Raw genomic sequence first — 20,082 nt, forward strand, 5'->3', positions numbered from 1 at the left:
GTGTGTGTGTGTGTGTGTATATATATATATATATATATATATATATATATATATATATATATATACACATACATACATACATACATACATACATACATACATTCATAAATACACACACATATATATATATATATATATATATATATATATATATATATATATATATATATATATATATATATATATATATATATATATATATCAGCACTGGTGGGGCGCTAATAGACTTATTGATGTCTGTGCGTAAAGGTTTCCCTATCCAAGAGCGAATGTGAAAGTAGCTCAATTATCTCTCATTCTCACGCAGTAGATGCTCTGTTTAACAGTTTTCTGTTAAAAATCTGTTAACTGTTTGCTTGTGAAATGCTCATTTTTTCCACTTAGACTTACTTTGCGTCCTGTAAATAGCGAATGCGATCTTGGCGTGACGCAGCTGGCTCTTAAAGGTAATGGGAGATGAGACTCTAATTGGTTTATTCTCAAAACACACCTATAACTCATTAAGAAAATAAACGTAACCCTTTTAGACCATGCACCGCGGCGCAAGGCAGATTTACCGTCCTTAAATTAGCAAAAACGCGTCCTGACACGCCCTGAATGCGTTTGCGCCCTGCGTTTTGCGCTCTGCGCATGGACCGTCAAAATAGAGCCCAGAGAGTCTAAAACCCTTTTACATTAGGAACTGCTTTCTTCCGCCATTCATTCACATCTGCATCTGGAACGTTGTGTACCTGGCTGTATATCTTATCAGCGAAGTGAAAGTGACACAAATTTATAATTTCACCGCCTTCCCAGTGACCCGAAGGTCCGTTCTGAATGAGTGGTGAAAATAAAAAGGGATATGAGAGCTCATTTTCAGCTAAGTTAAGGGAAATGGTACTAGTTAGCTGAAGTTTCCTTTCCCAAACGCATGTTTTAGATGCCATTATTCAAATTCGAATTAATGAACTGATTCTTTCACTATATTAGACTCATCACGATACTGAATTAAAATAAAAACTGTCAATTTCCCACTAACATTTATGGCACTGTTGAGGTCTTTCTTAAAACAGCGCTGATTTTCCATTGTGTTCACGTGCTCAACAGAAATGCTTGTGATTGGCCGAGAAGGTCATCAGTTCACCCTCCGCTGTTTACCGAGCACAAACACAGATGAGCCGAGTGATCTGCTTGACGACTCAACTGATCTTCAAAGCTGCTTCGCGCTCCAGTCTCTGTGTATCTGTATTTGCACTGGGTGAAGAGCCGTAAACTGAGTGCAAACAAAGATACATGGAGACTGGAGCGCGAAGCAGCCATGAAGATCAGTCGAGTCATCCGCGCTCAGCGGCGCTTCAATGTTGGCGGAAATGGACGGTTTTAAAACTTCAGTACCGGATCAACACTATTACAGACAACACAAGGATGTGCTACAGAGGCTGAAGCAGGAAAGTGTCCCCACCTTGTTTAACTGGTGCCATGAACTGAAGCCTAGGAAGCTAAATTGCTTTTAATTGTTTAAATTAAACTGAACTAAATGATATTAAAGTGATATTTACACCATTTCTGCATTTTGAAATCTCTGCAACAGCCGAAGGTTAGTAGTGCACAGCATGTTTTTGCAATGTTTACAGTGTTGGTCCAATACTTTCGGGTTTCTTCCCACCGCAGTCTCGCTTTGGTTCCTTAAAATGGTGGCCGCGTGAAATAAGCATATGGTTTTCACCTGCTAAAGATAATGTCAGCAGCTAAGAGGATTAAAAATGTGGAGTTTAAGGATTCGCAAATGAACACTGTCGTCTTGTCTGACTTCTTCTGAGCCTCTTCTTTTGACTTTTTTAGTTTTGCGCAGAGATAACCTTTGTCCTGTTTTAAGTCTGCCACTATACTGATGCATAGGCTTCGTAGCTCCGCCCTCTTTTGAAAAGAGCACTCTCATTTGAATTTAAAGCGACAGTCACCAAACTGCCACAATTAGGGGCACCTAATTAGAGTCATAAGTTATTTGTGAGGTACTTTTAGCTGAAACTTCACATACACAGTGGTGATATCACTCGTACGAGACATAGCAGATCCCCTTTACGATCTAGCACATTTTTTTTAAGTGTTTACCTAAAGTAAACCTTGACACCTGAAAGAACTTATTATATCTTTGCTTACATAGCTCATAATCTCTGGGTGTGTCTTTATTTGTATGTAAACAGAACTTTGAAGACCAGCGTCATGTTTTTTCCTCTGCGTATTATTGGTGGTGTATTTTTATACACAAAAGCAATGTGCCAGTATACCTCATGAAATTTGGGACTCTTATATTTCATCTTTAAAGGAAAGATATGCAGTACCTGCTGTTTTTAGAGTAATAATCTCAGATGCATCAAAAGCAAAACTTACAAGGGCACTGCTTCACACAGGTGGCTCCGAAGTTGTACTTTCCGTTAGGATTGGGAACGAGTTGGTGGTTATTGGGGTCGTATAGCATTAGACGTGGACATGAGTCCTTGCATGTCCCGTCGTCTTGGAAGTCTCTGCAGGCCTGTAGAAAAAGAGACCCGAAGATAGTCTCAGAAAACTTTTAAATTAGATTATAATGGCACTTAAAAATGTAAGACCTTCATCTTTTTATATTACATGACATATGCTACATGACATTTAAGAAGTGTATCACGCACCAGGCAGTCTGTGGGCTGGGGTCCAGTGCAGCCGGCGGCGCAGTGTTCATTGCAGCAGTCGATGGGTTTGGGGCCCTTACACCTCCGCGAGCACTGCTCAGCACAGCTCAGCCGTGTCACTGACAGTGAAGATCAAACAGCTCATTAGGACTCAGTAGTTCACTCATATATTGATATACTGTATGGAGAATTATGCTGTAGTGTTTACAGGTCTGGCAGTTCTCCGGTCCTGGAGCCCAACATGATCCATTATAGCAGCCTGAATCACACGGTTTGCCTGGAGTATGAAGGAAAGAGGTTATTTACAAAGACACACACATATTTATGTCTGACTATCTATCTATTCATCTGTCTTTCCATCTGACCGTCCATCCGTCCATTCATTCGTCCATCTATCTGTCTATACATCTATCTATCCATCCTTCTGTCCATCCATGTGTCCATCTATCTAGCCACCTATCTGTCTGTCCGTCCATCTATCTAGCCATTTATCTCAGTCTATTTTTCCATCAGTCTTTCCATGCATCCATCCATCTGTCCATCCATCTGTTTATCCGTCCATCCATCTGTCCATTTATGTAGCTATCTATCTGACCGTCCACCTGTCCGTCCATTCATCCTTCCATCCATCCATCTATCTAGCTGTCTATCTATCCATCCATCCATCCATCCATCCATCTAGCCGTCTGTCCATCCGTCCATCCATCCGTCTATCCATCTGTCCATCTGACTCTGTCTATCCATTTGTCCATCTGTCTGTTCATCTATCTAGCCATCGATCTGCATGTCCGTCCGTCCATCCATCCATCCGTCCGTCCGTCCGTCCATTCATCCATCCGTCCGTCCATCCATCAATCCGTCGGTCCATTCATCATTCCGTTCTTCCATTTATGTCAAATCATCCATCCATCCTTCCATCTATTTATCCATCTATCTATCAATGAATCTTTCCATCCGTCCATCCATCTATCTGTTCATCTGTCTGTCCATCCATCTGTCCTTCTATCTAGCCATATATGTGTCTGTCTATCCATCCATCCATTCGTTCATCTAGCTAGCCATCTATCTGCATGTCTATCTATCCATCTTTCCATCCATCCGTCCATCTGTCTAGCCATCTATCTGCCTGTATATCCATCTTTCCATCCATCCTTCCATCTATCTAGCCGTCTATCTGCCTGTCTATCTATTCATCCATCCATCTATCTAGCCGTCTATCCATCTGTCCATCCAACTCTATCAATTTGTCCATCCGTCTGTCCATCCATCTAGCCATCAATCTGTATGTCCGTCTGTCAATCCATCCATCCGTCCATCCACTGCCACTGTCTGTCTATCTATATGTCTGTGTTTGTGCATATACATTAGATTAGTCAGTACTGAAGCCAAATCTGGAGCTTATCTAACAAAATAACTTACGATAAGGTCCAAAAACTAGTTCACCCAAATTTATATGTTATAGAAAAATATTAAATACAATTTTAAAAAGGAGGAAAAATCAAGAGAAGCAAAAAATGTGAAAAATTTACTTAAAATTTTGTAGGTTGTTACATTTTTCCAATATTTTGCTTGAATTTAATTGTATTATTTGTCAATTACTAAATATGTTTGGTGCCTAAAATTTTATTTTAATGAATATATCTGTTTAATAAATCAGTTTTGTTGAAATGCACCAAAATACATTGCCTATATTCACTGAGTAATGGATAAAAGTAATCGTTTTCAAAATGGGGTGTACTGAGTTTTGCTGAGCACTGTACATTTCTTTTTTTTATTATTCTTTATTTATATTGAACGTTTTGATTTTAGAAAAAAAGCCCAAAATCCACTCAATCCACTCAAAAAAGTGTAAAATAAAATAAAAACAGTAATACTATGATAAGAATTACCAAATCAGGATTGAAACATATCTGATACAGTCACTCTCAGATTTAACCAAAATTGTACAGTTTTTTTTTTTTTTTTTTTTTTTTTTTTATACACTGGCCACATTTATTTTGGGTGTCATAATGTCCAGTAGATAGAGCCTCCAGCCTCCACTTTTCTTTGGTTGATGGATAAGAAGAGTGATGAATCATCCAGCATGAGAAAAAGCAATGGGTCGCATTGGATCTGAGTTAGCACTGTTCATTTCTCAGCCAGATTTCATTCTTTGATAGATATAAAATTCAAAAGATTTATTTGAAAAATAAATTAAAAATGTTTACTGTGACTTTTGAATGACTTTGTGCATCCTTACTGAAGGAAAGTATTAGACTGTTGAAGCGTTTCCGACAGACTTACACTGAGCACCAGTTTCTCTTGTCAGATTCAATTCGCTGCCATGCTCCACAATGTCCAACCACTGTATGGTCTCCACATTGCAAAGAAGAAGATTGTAGACTATTTTGACTCCACCTTTAAGAATTTCTGCAATACAAAAATGGAAAAATATAATATCGCTCACTATAAATGTCAATTCATTTACAGGACATGTTGCATAATGTGTTGCATTCAGCCATGTAAACAAGCTGTATTGCAAGTTGAATAAAAGCATCAGTTAAATGAATAAATATAAATGATCTACCTGTGAGACTTCTCAAACGCAGCTCTCTGAGGCCGCTGGTGATGTTGTTGTTTTCTAAGGACTCACTTTTGTTGTGGTAGTTTAACACCACTGTGAGGGCGTATTTGCCGTCAAAGAGAGAATGTCCTCGAATGAGCCGCAAGTTTTCCAAGGGTATCACCTCAACGTAGTTTATTCCAATAAGCACATAGCCGCCGACTTCTTCAATGCTCTGCGGTGGGATAGAATATTTTAGAATCTGTTCAGGATTGTTCGATCTAAAGTCATTAATCAAAAATTAGTTTGACACAAAACAAATGTGTGTTGATCATTTCTCCAGTTAGTTACATTTTGATACTGGGACCAGATTAATAATTCAGTAAGGACAAGCAGGAGTGGCATGGTTTGCACTGTCGCCTCACAGCAAGAAGAGCGCTGATTCAAGTCCCGGCTGGGACAGTTGGCATTTCTGTCAGGAGTTTGCATGTTCTCCTATTGTTGGTGTGGGTTTCCGGGTGCTCTGGTTTCCCCCACAGTCCAAAGACATGCGCTATAGGTGAATTGAATAAAGTAAAGTTTGTAGTGATTGTGAAAGTGTATGGGTGTTTCTCAGTACTGGGTTGTGGCTGGAAGGGCATCCACTGTGTAAGGCATATGCCAGAATAGATGACAGTTTATTCCACTGTGACAAAAAGGTGTGTACAGTTTCTTTTTTCAGCTTAATTGTAAATACATTTGGTGGGTTTTTAGACCTCTTATTCCAACATTTTCTTTTAGATGGAAATTTCTTGAAATATCTAAAGAGATATTTCACCCACAATAAACAAACACAAAGGAAAATATTTTGAAGAATACAGGAAACCTGTAGCCATTGACTTACATAATTGTAACGAAAAAATTCTATGAAAGTCAGTGGTTGCATTTTTCTAAATATCTCCTTTTTTGTTCATCAGAAGAACGAAACTCAAAATGGTTTGAATTATCCCTTTAAATGAGTACGCTCCCCAAAAATTAATTTCATTTAATGGTTTAATGAAGAACTGATATTCATCCATAAGAGATCTTTAGATGATTTAAATGTTATTTACATTAAAAAACTATAATTTTTTTAAAAACTTAAAGTTTCTTTAATTAACAAAAATAGTTCTACTGTGGCATTGCAGAAAAACTGCATAGCCCTCACTGTGGCCGTCGGCGACGCTGACGCGCACCTCTCAAAAAAATCACAATGATGCGTACCGCAAGCTCTGTGATTGGTTGGCTTGGTAGTGCTGATGATTGTGGGCAGAGGTTAGAGCTGCGCAAGCCCGTTGGAGCGATATATTTACTACAAGCATCGAGTCCTTTGAAGAAGCCCCAGATGTAGTCTTTTGTTTTGTGTTTTCCTTATGATTAAAGTTGTTGCATGTCCACTGATTCCTGCCTCAAAATGAGCGAATTTGAGCCACTTGCACATTAAGGTAGCATTCAGGAAAAAAAAAAAAAAACAGCAGGGAAACTTGACACAGAGGACCATATTTAAGAGTGTCGAGTGTGCAGTTCTTAAGACTGCAAGCCACTTTAAATGCAGTTAGAATGATCAAGCAAAATATTTATTTATAAATTTATATATATATATATATATATATATATATATATATATATATATATATATATATATATATATATATATATATATATATATAAATATATAAATATATAAATATATATATATATAAATATATAAATATATATATATATATATATATATATATACAGTTGAAGTCGGAATTATTAGCCCCCCTGAATTATTAGACTGCTTGTTTATTTTTTCCCAATTTCTGTTTAACGGAGAGCAGATTTTTTCAACAAATTTATAAACATAATAGTTTTAATAACTCATCTCTAATAACTGATTTATTTTATCTTTGCCATGATGACAGTAAATAATATTTTACTAGATATTTTTCAAGACATTTCTATACAGCTTAAAGTGACATTTAAATGCTTAACTAGGTTAATTAGGTTAACTAGGCAGGTTAGGGTAATTAGGCAAGTTATTGCATAATAATGGTTTGGTCTGTAGATTATCGAGAAAAAATATAGCTCAAAGGGGCTGATAATTTTGTCCCTAAAATGGTGTTTAAAAAATTAAAAACTGCTTTTATTCTTGTCGAAATAAAACAAATAAGACTTTCTCCAGAAGAAAAAATATTATAAAACATACTATTATAATTTCCTTGCTTTGCTAAACATAATTTGGAAAATATTTTAAAAAGAATAAAAAAAGTCGAAGGGGGCTAATAATTCTGACTTCAACTGTGTGTATGTATATATATATATATATATATATATATATATATATATATATATATATATATATATATATATATATATATATTATAAAAGCAAAAATAAGAAATAATGATAAAACAAACTATTTAAAGACACATTTTATACTTTTTTTTCCTAATAATGCAATATTTTAAAAAATGTTTTATGTTGATTTAATGTGTCAGTTTTTGTTCTACAGTTACGGCTGAATGAATCTTTTTGTTACCTATAATCTAATTCAAAACATTAAATTAAATAAAAATACAAAGAATGCTTGATCAAGACACCCGTTCACCGTTTTGTGCTCCCCCCCCCCCCTTATTGTAGCTGAGTTGTTAAGTCCCATTCAAAGCTTCATACCATTCTGATTAAGTTAATATACCGTATATAAAATGAACACAAGCCAATGCACATGTAATGTTAATAAACAAGTGAGTAATATTTAATATACAATATAGTCTCGTTTTTGCCATCGTCAATGAAAGCAGCAGAGCATTTGCTCATTTTAGAGCTACACCGAAGCATTGTGTTGTGTTTTTGAATGAATCTTTGAGTCAATGATTTTAATGATGGGCCAGCATGGTGGCTCAGTGGTTAGCATTGTCATCTCACAGCAAGAAGGTCGCTGGTTTGAGTACCGGCTGAGCCAGTTGACGTTTCTGTGTGGAGTTTGCATGTTCTCCCCATGTTGGTGTGTGTTTCCTCCAGGTGCTCTGATATCCCTTACAGTCCAAAAAGATGCACTGTAAGTGAATTGAATTAAATTGGCCATGTATGAGTTTGTGTTTGAATAAGAGTGTATGGGTGTTTCCCAGTTCTGGGTTGCAGCAGGAAGGGCATCCATTACGTAAAATTTATGCCGGAATAGTTGGTGGTTCATTCCACTGTGGCAACCTTTGATAAATCAATGACTAAGCCGATGGAAAATTAATGAAAAAATGATTCGTTCATGAAGATGTTTCACTTGCTTCTATCAGGGTTTTACTCTCATACTCATGTGCCCTGTTTATTTGTAATAATATTCCAGCATGTGATGTGGCTCACCTTAAGGAAAGACAGGTCATGATACTCCTGAACATTGGTGATCTCCAGGTTCTCCAGCACTACTGTACAGTTACTGTACATGCGCACCATGGCTCTGTAGTGATCGTCCGGCTGCGCCAGTAGAGTCAGCTTATTATTGGTTCCCTGGCATACTGGAGAATAAAACAGACGTCAAGGTTAGCACAAATGACCTTATTTTCTCTATGTTTATTAGATATCGAGGGCTTCATCATACACCCGGCGCAATGCGATGCAAGGCGCGACACAATTTTTGTTGGCTAGTTTCAGCTTGACACAAGTGTCATTTTCACATTTTGCACCACGCTGTTTACATAGCAAATGCATTTACACTCATATCTGCGCCCATAGGTGTTCGAGTCTAAAAAAAGAGGTGTGTTAAGGCGCATTGCTGGCGCGTTGCTATTTTGAGGAACTCAAATAGGCTGTTCAATTGACCAGCTAAGAGGAGGTCTAAAATACAGCACAGAGCACGATAGTTGTGCATTTCACTCACACATTGCTTAAAACATACAGGGTGAACAGCAATACGCAAATATCTTTACAAATAAAAAAAGAATTAAAAGATTAAAATATTACAAAAATTATTATTTTCTACATAAATATAAAAACCACTGCCTTCATGCCTACCTCAGCTCTGGGGGCTTTTTCAGTTTAATTAAGACAATTTGCTTTTGTATAATGTTATTATTATTAGAAGTATTATTTATTATATCCATATTTATATTTGTTTTATTAAAAACAAGCTTAGATTTGCCCACCTGTCAGGTTTTAGATCATATGGGGCACAGCATGTGTTTTTGGATGTAACTCAGGTTTTTGAGCACACTTCATTATTATTGTTCATTTATTCGTTTGCTGGAAATTAGAACTGAATTTAGAAATAGTTTTGAAACAAATCTTTGCACTTAACAAATAAAACTAATCACGTAGGCTAACTGATGTCTGTGTGTACAACACGTTTCCTTAGTGAAAGTAAAGAATGAGGAGGCTCATTCTCATGCTGCAGACGGTCTCTTTAACTGTTTCCTTACTAGTGAAGTGTTCAGTTTTTCTACTTACAAAATCCGCCATGTAAATAGCAAATGCGCCATGGCACGACGCAACTGACTCTTAAAGGGAATCGGAGATGAGACTCCAATTGGTTTACTCTCAAAACACATCTATGAGAGAATAAGCTCAACCGTGTTAGACCATGCACCACAGCGCAAAGCGGATTTTTCTGTCCTTAAAATAGCCAAAGTGGATTCTGACACGCCCTTTTGCGCCCTGCACTTTAGACTTTGTGCCTAGATCGTCAAAATTGTGCCCTGAATGCTGTTGTCTGTATGCATGTGTAAGTTCTAGCCTTCATAATTTCTGATAAGGAGTTATATTTAATAAGAAATATAGAAAATTCGCACTCCACATAAGTTTCTCCAGGATTTATTAATAATAGTTATTACTTTTATAATATGTGCTATCTAAGTGCCATGTTTCGAGCACAAATCACAACCATGTTCTTTCAACATACTTACATTAAACCATTTCCAATATAATAAAACTGGATGGTTTTTCTGATGTCTAATGATCAAAATTGTTTTATGGTTGCTTCTTTGTCTATATTCCTGCTCTACTTACCTTCTTAAAGAAATAGTTTTTCCAAAACTCAACATTTCTGTTAACATTTACTCACCCTTTACTTTTAGCAAACCTGTTTTTTTTTGTCAGTTGAACTCAAAAGTGTTGGAATATTTACTTCCATAGTATTATTATTTTTTTACTAAGGAAGTCAACGATTACAGGTTTTTAGCATTTTTCCAAATAAATTCTGTTGTGAGGAAACTCAAAATGTTTGCAACCACTTGAGGCTAAGTAAATCGTGAGCAAATTTTAATTTTTTGCATGAACTATCCCTTCAATATTGTCAAATTACACATGTATTCTGGTCTAAAAAATCCATAAAGTTCATCGTCATCATGCTTTTGAATTTCCTCGTTCAACATGATTAGACTATTAGCATGAAAATAAAGTAGCTAATGTGGCAATAGTTTAAAAATCGCTTTTGAGTAATATGTGGCACATTACCCACTAACCCAAATAACCAATCACTTACAACACGATGGTCCTTTGAGCTGATTTTATTACATTATCATATGTTATTCATCAAAGTATCTTGTGTTTCACATGAGGTCAAACAAAGACTTTTCTTTTCTCGTTTAGTTCGAGCAATTCCTTGAAGACATGACCTTTAGCAGATCCTCAAGCCAACACAAACATTCTTCACATTTGCTCCCTGATTGACAGCACACATTAACACCAGATATTCTCATGCATAGCTACATTACATTTCACACATCACACGATGTCAGCTACTTCCACAGAAATCTACTTTTTGAGAATGGAAGTGCAACTATGCATGGCAATAGGAATTAGCTTAGGGCGGCATGGTGGCTCAGTGGTTAGCACTGACGCCTCACAGCAAGAAGGTCTCTGGTTTGTGTCCTGGATGGGCCAGTCAGCATTTCTGTGTGGAGTTTGCATGTTCTCCCTGTGTTGGTGTGGGTTTCCTCCGGGTGCTCCGGTTTCCCCCTCAGACCAAAGATATGCGCTATAGGTGAATTGGGTAAACAGAACTGGCCGTAGAGCATGAGTGTGTGTGTGTATATGTTGAATGTGAGTATGTATGGGTGTTTCCCAGTACTGGAAGTGCATCCGCTGCAAAAAAAACATATGCCAGAATGGTTGGCGGTTCATTCCACTGTGGTGACTCCTAATAGATAAGGTACTAAACAAAGGGAAATGAGTGAATGCAGGACTGCCAACATTTGAAATTAGCTTGCAGTGAGAATATTTCCCCCGGCCCCTAAAAGATATTGTTTTACACTGTCATCATCCCTGGACAAGTGAACGAAAGGGCGGAGGGATTGTGGCGGTGGAGAAATTGTGTTAGTCTCACACCGAATGCGTAAGTGTTGACAGCCCTAATGAATGAAGGAATTAGCTTGCTAGCATGTTTGTTGTATGGCTATTACATTGTTAGCATGGGAAGGATGTTATTAATGTTTTATCACAAGGCTAACACATTTTAGCTTTTTTTAAAGTGTTTTAGCACACTGCTACCTTGAGGTAGCATAATTATAGCCACAATAATACAATAATACATGTGGTTGGCATGATTTAGCATTTGGCTAAAGTAGACTTTAGCTGCGGCGATGCAGTGGAGCAGTAGGTAGTTCTGTCGCCTCACAGCAAGAAGGTCGCTGGGTCACTGGTTCAAGCCTTGGCTGGTTCAGTTGGCGTTTCTGTGTGGAGTTGGCATGCTCTTTCATCAGACAGATCAGATCCTGCTGCTGTGCAGCCTCCTCGCATGGAACGGCTACCATTCAAGGTGTTTTAAACAATTTTATCTCACAGACTGGCATAAATAAGCAGACATCTCCATTCTCACAACGAGTTTCTGAGTTTTCTCACCCTTCCAACTGAGTTTGTTCCAGCGAGGTAACATGTTCAGTGGTGTTGCGAATAGTTTGTAAATGTCTGTCCTGCTCATTCAAATTATTTGATTAAAGGAATTAAATTATAATTGACCAGCGCAACAGTGAAAACAGTTTAGGCTTCTCTGAAACTGAATATTTCACTTTTATTTTATTTAGGCTAAATTATTATTGTATTTCACATTCCAGTTTGTGATTCGGCATTGTTGAAGCATAGCGGATTTGTTTTGAAGCACTTCACCTCAAATGTCCTTTGTTCTTCTATTTTATCTAGAAGATAACTGACCAACAAAACAACAAAGGCTAAAACTATGTATGAAATTCGTTTTAAAAAGATTTTTTCCAAGAAAAATATACAAACTATATTTTTGTTTGAGGTCATCCAATATTCAACTGTGCAGGTGGATGATTTGTTTCGGTCACTGGAAAGTATGGATTTAATTAACGCTTCACTGATTGTATTGTATTACAATCTTTAGTCATATATTTGCACATTTTTTAATATATCATCATTTTAAACATTACGACTTAAGAGTCTGATTTTTCCTTGGTGCTAATGTGCTTTAATTACATTTAGATTTCAAAAACAACATTTCAAATAATTTTAAAATTAAAAAGGGAACGAATAATGTCGTAACGAATGCCCTTAAATAATGTAGCCTTTGTCAGTAAGCATCAGTGTTTCCTGACATGATTGGGAGAAGTGGGTGGGGCGATGCTGAATTTTTTGTGCGTACTTTGGAATAAAATCCTGCAGGCGCCCCTGACCGCATTCAACATCGGGAGGCAGTATAGTCACTCTCATTGGATAATTTTGCTTTTACAATCCAGAATAATTAAAGTAATCCAACATCAGTGCCTGAAAGCTCCGCCCCTTCCGCAACATGGGCAATGCAATGGCCGTAAAGTGTAAATAAGTGCAGCATCTGGGTAATTAAAGTGCACTTTTTTTAAAGTTCACAGTGTGAACGCACTACTCAAACTATTTATACTACAAAACGGCGTAGAATAGTGCATAAGTATGCAATTTGGGATGCGGCTTTTGTTGGTAGACTTTGCTTGTGGTAAATTTACTATTTGTGAAAGTTAATGGGGGATTTTTTTTAGATTTAAATCAGAGTATGATGTGAAGCTGTTTGACTTGGTCTGCAAACCACAACAGTGTAATGAATGTAAAATATGCTTTTGTTTGTTTTATTCTTCATTACAACACGAAGGGTATTTCCATTACAAGAACAGCATTTTTGACATCAGTCAACATTTTGGCATCCTTGTCCTACTTGTGAAGCTTTTTGTGAGGTCAAGACTAGTGAAACGCTGTTAAGATGTGCAGTATTAATTAGATTCTGAAGCTCCTCGAAATTGATCAGTGTTAAAACATAAGAAATTTTAACATTACTTGAACATGAAAGAACAGTTAAAGACAGAATTATTTACTCTTATTCAAATAATTTCCAAATTATATTCAACAGAGCAAGGACATTTTCACAGTATTTGCTATAATATTTTTTTCTCCTGAGAATGTCTTATTTGTTTTATTTTGGCTAGAATAAAAGCAGTTTTTAATTATTTTTAACCATTTTAAAGTCAATATTATTGGTCCTCTTTAGCAATATTTTGGTTTTATAGTCTACAGAACAAACCATTGTTATACAGAAACTTGCCTAATTACCCTAAACTGCCTAATTAACCTAGTTAAGCCTTTAAATTTCCCTTTAATCAGAATACTAGTATCTTGAAAAGTATCTAGTAAAATATTATTTACTGTCATCATGGCAAAGATAAAATAAATCAGTTATAAGAAATGAGTTATTAAAACTATTATGTTTAGAAATGTGCTGAAAAAAATCTTCTCTCTGTTAAACAGAAATTGGGGAAACAAATATAGAGGGGGGCTAATAATTCAAGAGGGTTAATAATTCTCACTTCAACTGTGTATATGTAGGTAAATTCATGATGATAGGGTACTTTCCACAACTCATGCTGAATAAGTGTAAAGCGAGCACTCATTTGCTCTCCTGTCATGCAGGTGTTAAATTCCTGCAGCGGTTGTTGGATGTACCTCGTCCTAAGCAGAGGAGCAGATTTTGTGGGCAGGAACAACATGATCAAGAATGTGGTTTGCCAAGTGTGAGACTCAAACACTGCATATGGGTGTTGCACAACATGAGAACTGGTTGGATTCCTGCCTGCCACGTTCAGGACATGGGTTGTGTTCTCAGCCATTGCTGCTGACATCTAATTTATTACCTATATCCCCTGGGGGATCGGTAAAATGTCCAATGTTCAGGTTTTAGAAGAGAACTCTCTTTCAAAATGTAGTTTGTTTTGTACCTTGAGATGTCATAACACCTGATAGAAAGACTTCTGCAAAATCTAGCATCGTTTTTATTTCTTTTCTTTTTCTTTTCTTTTTATTTTTTGGTCACTCCCCTAATTATAAATTGGAAAGTACTCAAGTCTCTGACTTAATCATTGTGAAATCATGTACAGTTCAACTCAGAATAATTAGCCCCCCTGTTTATTATTCCCCCCAATTTCTGTTTAGCTGAGAGAATATTTTTTCAACACATTTCTAAACATAATAGTTTTAACAACTCAACTCTAATAACTGATTTATTTTATCTTTGCCATGATGACAGTAAATAATATTTTACCTGATATTTTTCAAAACATTTCTATACAGCTTAAAGTGACATTTAAAGGCTTAACTAGGTTAATTAGGTTTACTAGGCAGGTTAGGGTAATTAGTCAAGTTATTGTAAAACGATGGTTTGTTCTGTAGATGGTCTAAAAAAATTGCTTAAAGGGGCTAATAATTTTGACCTTAAAATGGTTCATAAAAAATAAAAAACTGCTTTTATTCAAGCCAAAATAAAACAAATAAGACTTTCTCCAGAAGAATAAAGTATTATCAGACATACTGTGAAAGTTTCCTTGCTCTCTTTAAAATCATTTGGGAAATATTTAAAAGAAGAAAAAAAATTTAAAGGGGGGCGAATAATTTTTGTATGCATCTATGTATGAATTTATGTATTGTATGTGTGTATTTGTGTGTGTGTGTGTGTGTGTGTGTGTGTGTGTGTGTGTGTGTGTGTGTGTGTGTGTGTGTGTGTGTGTGTGTGTGTGTGTGTGTGTGTGTGTGTGTGTGTGTGTGTGTGTGTGTGTGTGTGTGTGTGTGTTTGTGTGTGTGTGTGTGTGTGTGTTTGTGTGTGTCTGTCTGTCTGTGTGTGTGTGTGTGTGTGTGTGTGCGTGCATGCATATATTTATCGTGTGTGTGTGTGTGTATGTATATATATAATGTGTAGTGTATGTATATAATCGTAATGTTTGCAATATTTGATGTTTTTAATTACTAACTAGCTGTTAACACCAGTTTGTCAAAACATTATGAGCTGAGTCTCCAATAGGCTATTATGAAACATCTTCAAAACTGACGGAACTGAATAGCAAAACACTATATATATATATATATATATATATATATATATATATATATATATATATATATATATATATATATATATATAGTGTTTTGCTATTCAGTTCCGTCAGTTTTATATATATATATATATATACAAAAATCCGATATATATATATATATAAGTCTTTAAATGTCACTTTAAGCTGTATAGAAGTGCCTTGAAAAATATCTAGTCAAATATTATGTACTGTCATCATGGCAAAGATAAAATAAATCAGTTATTGGAAATGAGTTATTAAAACTATCATGCTTAGAAATGTATTGAAAAAAATCTCTTCGTTAAAGAGAAATTGGGGACAAAAAAATAAACGGGGGGGGCTAATAATTCTGACTTCAACTGTATTTAACTGCATTAATTCAGGTCTTAAATGGGAGTATGTTAAATGGCTGAAACTGCCCTTATATCATTAGGCCATGAAGGACATGTTCATTTTTGCAAGAGCTGCATTTTTTAAATCATTGAACATTTTTTGCGAAGCATGTGAGACAGGCAAGACCACTGAACACCGTCGAGACACGCAGCTCCAGCATAAATTACATTCTGAATCTCCAATGTGTCTAAATTGATCAGGGTTGAAGCATGAGAGCTCTTAACAGTAGTTGTCAAAAAACAAAAGAAGGCGGACTGGCTTTTTTTTTCAGGATCTCTCTGCTCTAGGGCAGATCTCAGCTAAAGATTAAGATCAGGTATGAAACTGAATTAGATTTGAACCCTTTACGTTCTCTCAACAAGCCCCTAAAGTGTGAGATTGTCTGAAGAGATTGCAAAACGTGCCTCTGTTTTCTACGGGCGGATGTTGCCTGAGGCTGGAGAGCCAATCACTGGATGAGACTCAACAGGTCGCTCCTTAAAAACACATTTATGGAGGAACATCTTAACTCCTTGTTTACGTCACATCGGGAGCCACAAAACGGCATTCTGATGATGATAAACCCACCCGTGTTTTATCTTTAGGAAGTGATGCAAAGCATGCATAAGGGTTATCAAGACATCAGTGCAAAGAAACAAAATACTTGAGGTGTGCAAAGTAATAAATCAAGCTGTCATTGCCTTTGGGATACTTCTAGAAACATGAGGAAACAAAACTTCTTTCTGTATTTTTAAGGCACATTTTTTGTCTTGTATTAAACAAGGATGCGTTTAATTATATACAAATTTAAAGCAAATAATCAAACAATGCATGGTGATATCTTTAAAACAACAAAACAGTAGTGTGTTTTCTTGGAGCTTCTCACATATGGATTAAGTGCATGAGTGCGCAGAGTGAAAATAACGATGACAGATTAATTAGGATATGCTGGGATCATCTTCTTAAGGCTGTCGACGCATGTGATTTATTTTTACAAGGCCGTACAGTTTTTCCCATGGCTTTACCATCCATGCTTCATTACCTACGGCTTTCCTTGCTTTATGTTTCTTTCTTTGGTTTTTATAGTATGTATTTTGGATGACAGGACTGATGACGAACAGGTGATGATTAACTCATGGCTGAATTGTCATAGTACGATGCATCATTTGGGAAAAGAACGGTGTAGTGACCAGTGTTTCTTAAAAGCGTAGTTGTTTTGTTGCAGATCCATCATTGAAACCAGACTAGTTGTAATGTAAAATGTCCGTAATGATGCTCTAAATGGGGTTGAGTAGCAGGTTCTTAAAAAAAAAAATCATACTTTTTGTGCAAATTATATTGTTTTAAACACACACACAATAAAAATTTCTGTATTAGTTTGGATAAAAACATGCAATTGTTTTCCTTATTAATTGAAATATATGTAAATGGGCTATGTTTCCTTTACAACTATTTAAAATATTCTATTCTAAAACACAAACTAGCTAACACGTATTTTAATTTCATATATAAATCATATAAATTGTTAATGGTTAAAATTTACAGTAGACTATTAAAAAAAAATCTACTTAATAATAGTTATAGTAATTCATTCATTCATTTTCTGAGTCCCTTTATTAATCTGGGGTCGCCACAGCGGAATCAACCGCCAATTTATCCTGCATAAGGCCCGGATTGGCTAATCAGGAGAACCGGGAGAATTCCCGGTGGGCCGGTCTGTTTTTTGGCCGCGAGGGCCGGTGTCCATAGCTGCTTGCGCTCTCAGCAGTCACACTTTTTTCTTCTATTTATTTATTTGACCAAAGCTTCACTTTTTTTATTCATTATTTTGCCGCAGTGCCGCTCTTTTTTTATTTATTTTCTCGCAGCCCCGTAAGAAAAATGCAGGGTGCAGGTTAACTAACGTTAATGATGATGATGTGATGTAACTATCGACCCCAAACAGCGGCACCTACGTGAATATAAGAATTCAAATAAAATGAATAATACACCTGCTCAATGAAAATCAAATGATTCACTACATTAATAAATCTGACATAACTTGATCAAAATTTTTAAAATGGGAGAAAAAGATTGAGCCATCAAAAGAAAGTAGTGCTGTGTCTCTCACTGTAATAGTGCCATTGTGGTCCAGTGGTAAGCATGTTGCATTTCAAAGTCGTGAATCCGTGTTCGAATCTCCCCTGAAATATTTTTAATTTTTATTCATTTTTATTGTTAAGACATAAAATACTGTTAGGGCTGTTGAACATTTGAATTTCTAAAGCAGCAGTTTTCTTGAAAAAGACGTGATAGTGCCATTAGAAACTGAATTGGAATCAGTCGTGAACTGAGGTGGGCCGGTCTGGCTTAAACTCCAGGGCTGAAAATGAGTCCCACTCCGCCCCTGCCTGCATATGTTTTACGTAGCGGATGCCCTTCCAGCTGCAACCCATAAAATTAATATATCATTATATTTATTCAATGGGGGTGACACGGTGGCTCAGTGGTTAGCACTGTTGCCTCACAGCAAGAAGATCACTGGTTTGAGTCCCGGCTGGGCCAGTTGGCATTACTGTGTGGAGTTTGAATGTTCTCTTTATGTTGGCGTGGGTTTCCTCTTGGTGGGTTTCCCCCAGTCTAAAAACATGCACTTTAGGTGAATTGAATAAGCTAAAATAGCTGTAGTGTATGTGTGTGAATGAGTGTGTATGGGTGTTTCCCAGTACTGCGTTGCAGCTGGAAGGGTATCCGCTCTTTGAAACATACATGTATGCTGGATAAATTGGTGGTTCATTCTACGGTGGCGACCCCTGATGAATGAAGGGACTAAGCCGAATGAATGTATATAAATTTCTTTAAACATGTCCCTGCACCCCCAGCACCTTATTAGTCATGTTTGACAACTACTGATCTAAAACGCATGACGTCTTGCCATATAATGATCTACAATTTCTAAGTAACCAATCCAGCACAGTCTATTCTTTTTTTCTGAGTTTGTCCTATAACCCAAATACCCTGTAAGCTTGTTTTCCAACAGATAACTCTATTTATCCAACTGGTGAGTTTGACTAAGTTTGAATCTGTGACAACTGGATCAACACAGTTTGTAAAGCAAGTTTGCACTGTTGCAAAAAGTATTGATCCACATGATCACAAAAAGTCAACAGCAATTGTTGAAACACATCCTGTTTTTCTACACTCTCAGAAATGTAGGTATGTGAGCTGTCTCTGTGGTGGTACCTTTTCAAAAGCTACAAATTTGTACCTAAACGGTCCATATTAATACCTCAAGGGTACATATTAGTAACTAAAAAGTACAAAAGTGTTCCTCTTAAAAATGTGTAGGTACTAATATATACTTTTTAGGTACCAATATGGACCCTTCAAGTACAAATGTGTATCTTTTAAAAAGGTACCCACATCAGTGACAGCTACCTTTATTTCAGAGTGTATCTGAGAGATTTTCCAGGAATACTCCTAAAGGTAAATCTGGTTTCTGTGCTCCTAAATGTGCCATGCTTTCCCTCAAAATAGTCAAATATGATGACTTGGGAGGCATTAATTTGAAGATTTCACATTTTGGATCACAAAATCAGATGTATGTTGGATAAATACCTGTATATTCTTTAGCAATAGCCAGCAATGCACTGTAGGAGTCAAAATTATAGATTTTTTTAACACCGTCATTGGTTTTGTGTTCCAGGGTAGCATATATTGTTTGATTTATTATAATATATTGTTTATAATATTTATATTTATAATGTATTATATATTTGTGCATAAATATATCTAGAATTGAATGATTTTTATTGGGCTGATCTGCAGCTCTGCAGGACAAAAGATGTTCAGAAAAACACAATTCCCCCTGCCAAGCCGTGCTGTTTTTAATCATAACAGTGGTATTTACACTACAAACGGGCAGATAATTACTTAAATGGTCATATGTTGAAATCTTTTTTTAAAAGCCGGATAAATAATGATCAATTTGGGAGCGGCAGATTCACATGATTGTGTATCCCGCATCTGTTTTTCTTCAGTATACAATAGAGTGTCTTAAAGTTGAACGTTGTCACCCTAAATGAGAGGCATGTGGATAAAATACCTTCTAACTGAATTGCGGCAAATACAATTAACAGGACAAAATCATTCCACGGGTGCGTGCTTTTTCACAGAAACAACAGTGTCTGTCTAAATCAAATAAGAAACATATTGTCTGTTAGTG

The 20,082-nt window shown here is 36.3% G+C and overlaps 1 protein-coding gene across 2 annotated transcripts in view; it reads right to left on the reverse strand.

Moving 5' to 3' along the window:
* Positions 1-20,082, reverse strand: part of LOC101884366 (melanoma receptor tyrosine-protein kinase-like) — a 66,319-nt gene that overhangs the window by 34,237 nt on the left and 12,000 nt on the right. For both annotated transcript variants that reach the window (XR_015524289.1, NM_001442559.1), the window contains 6 exon segments: positions 8,551-8,702; positions 5,215-5,425; positions 4,932-5,057; positions 2,857-2,925; positions 2,649-2,767; positions 2,371-2,512 (listed from right to left, as the gene is read on the reverse strand). Coding sequence is in view for 1 of the 2 variants with exons in the window: in NM_001442559.1 (NP_001429488.1) it covers positions 2,371-2,512; positions 2,649-2,767; positions 2,857-2,925; positions 4,932-5,057; positions 5,215-5,425; positions 8,551-8,702 (819 nt within the window). In the remaining variant the exon portion in view is untranslated.

This window comes from Danio rerio, chromosome 24, assembly GCF_052040795.2.
Source record: "Danio rerio strain M-AB ecotype USA chromosome 24, GRCz13ab, whole genome shotgun sequence".
Lineage (NCBI taxonomy): Eukaryota > Metazoa > Chordata > Actinopteri > Cypriniformes > Danionidae > Danio > Danio rerio.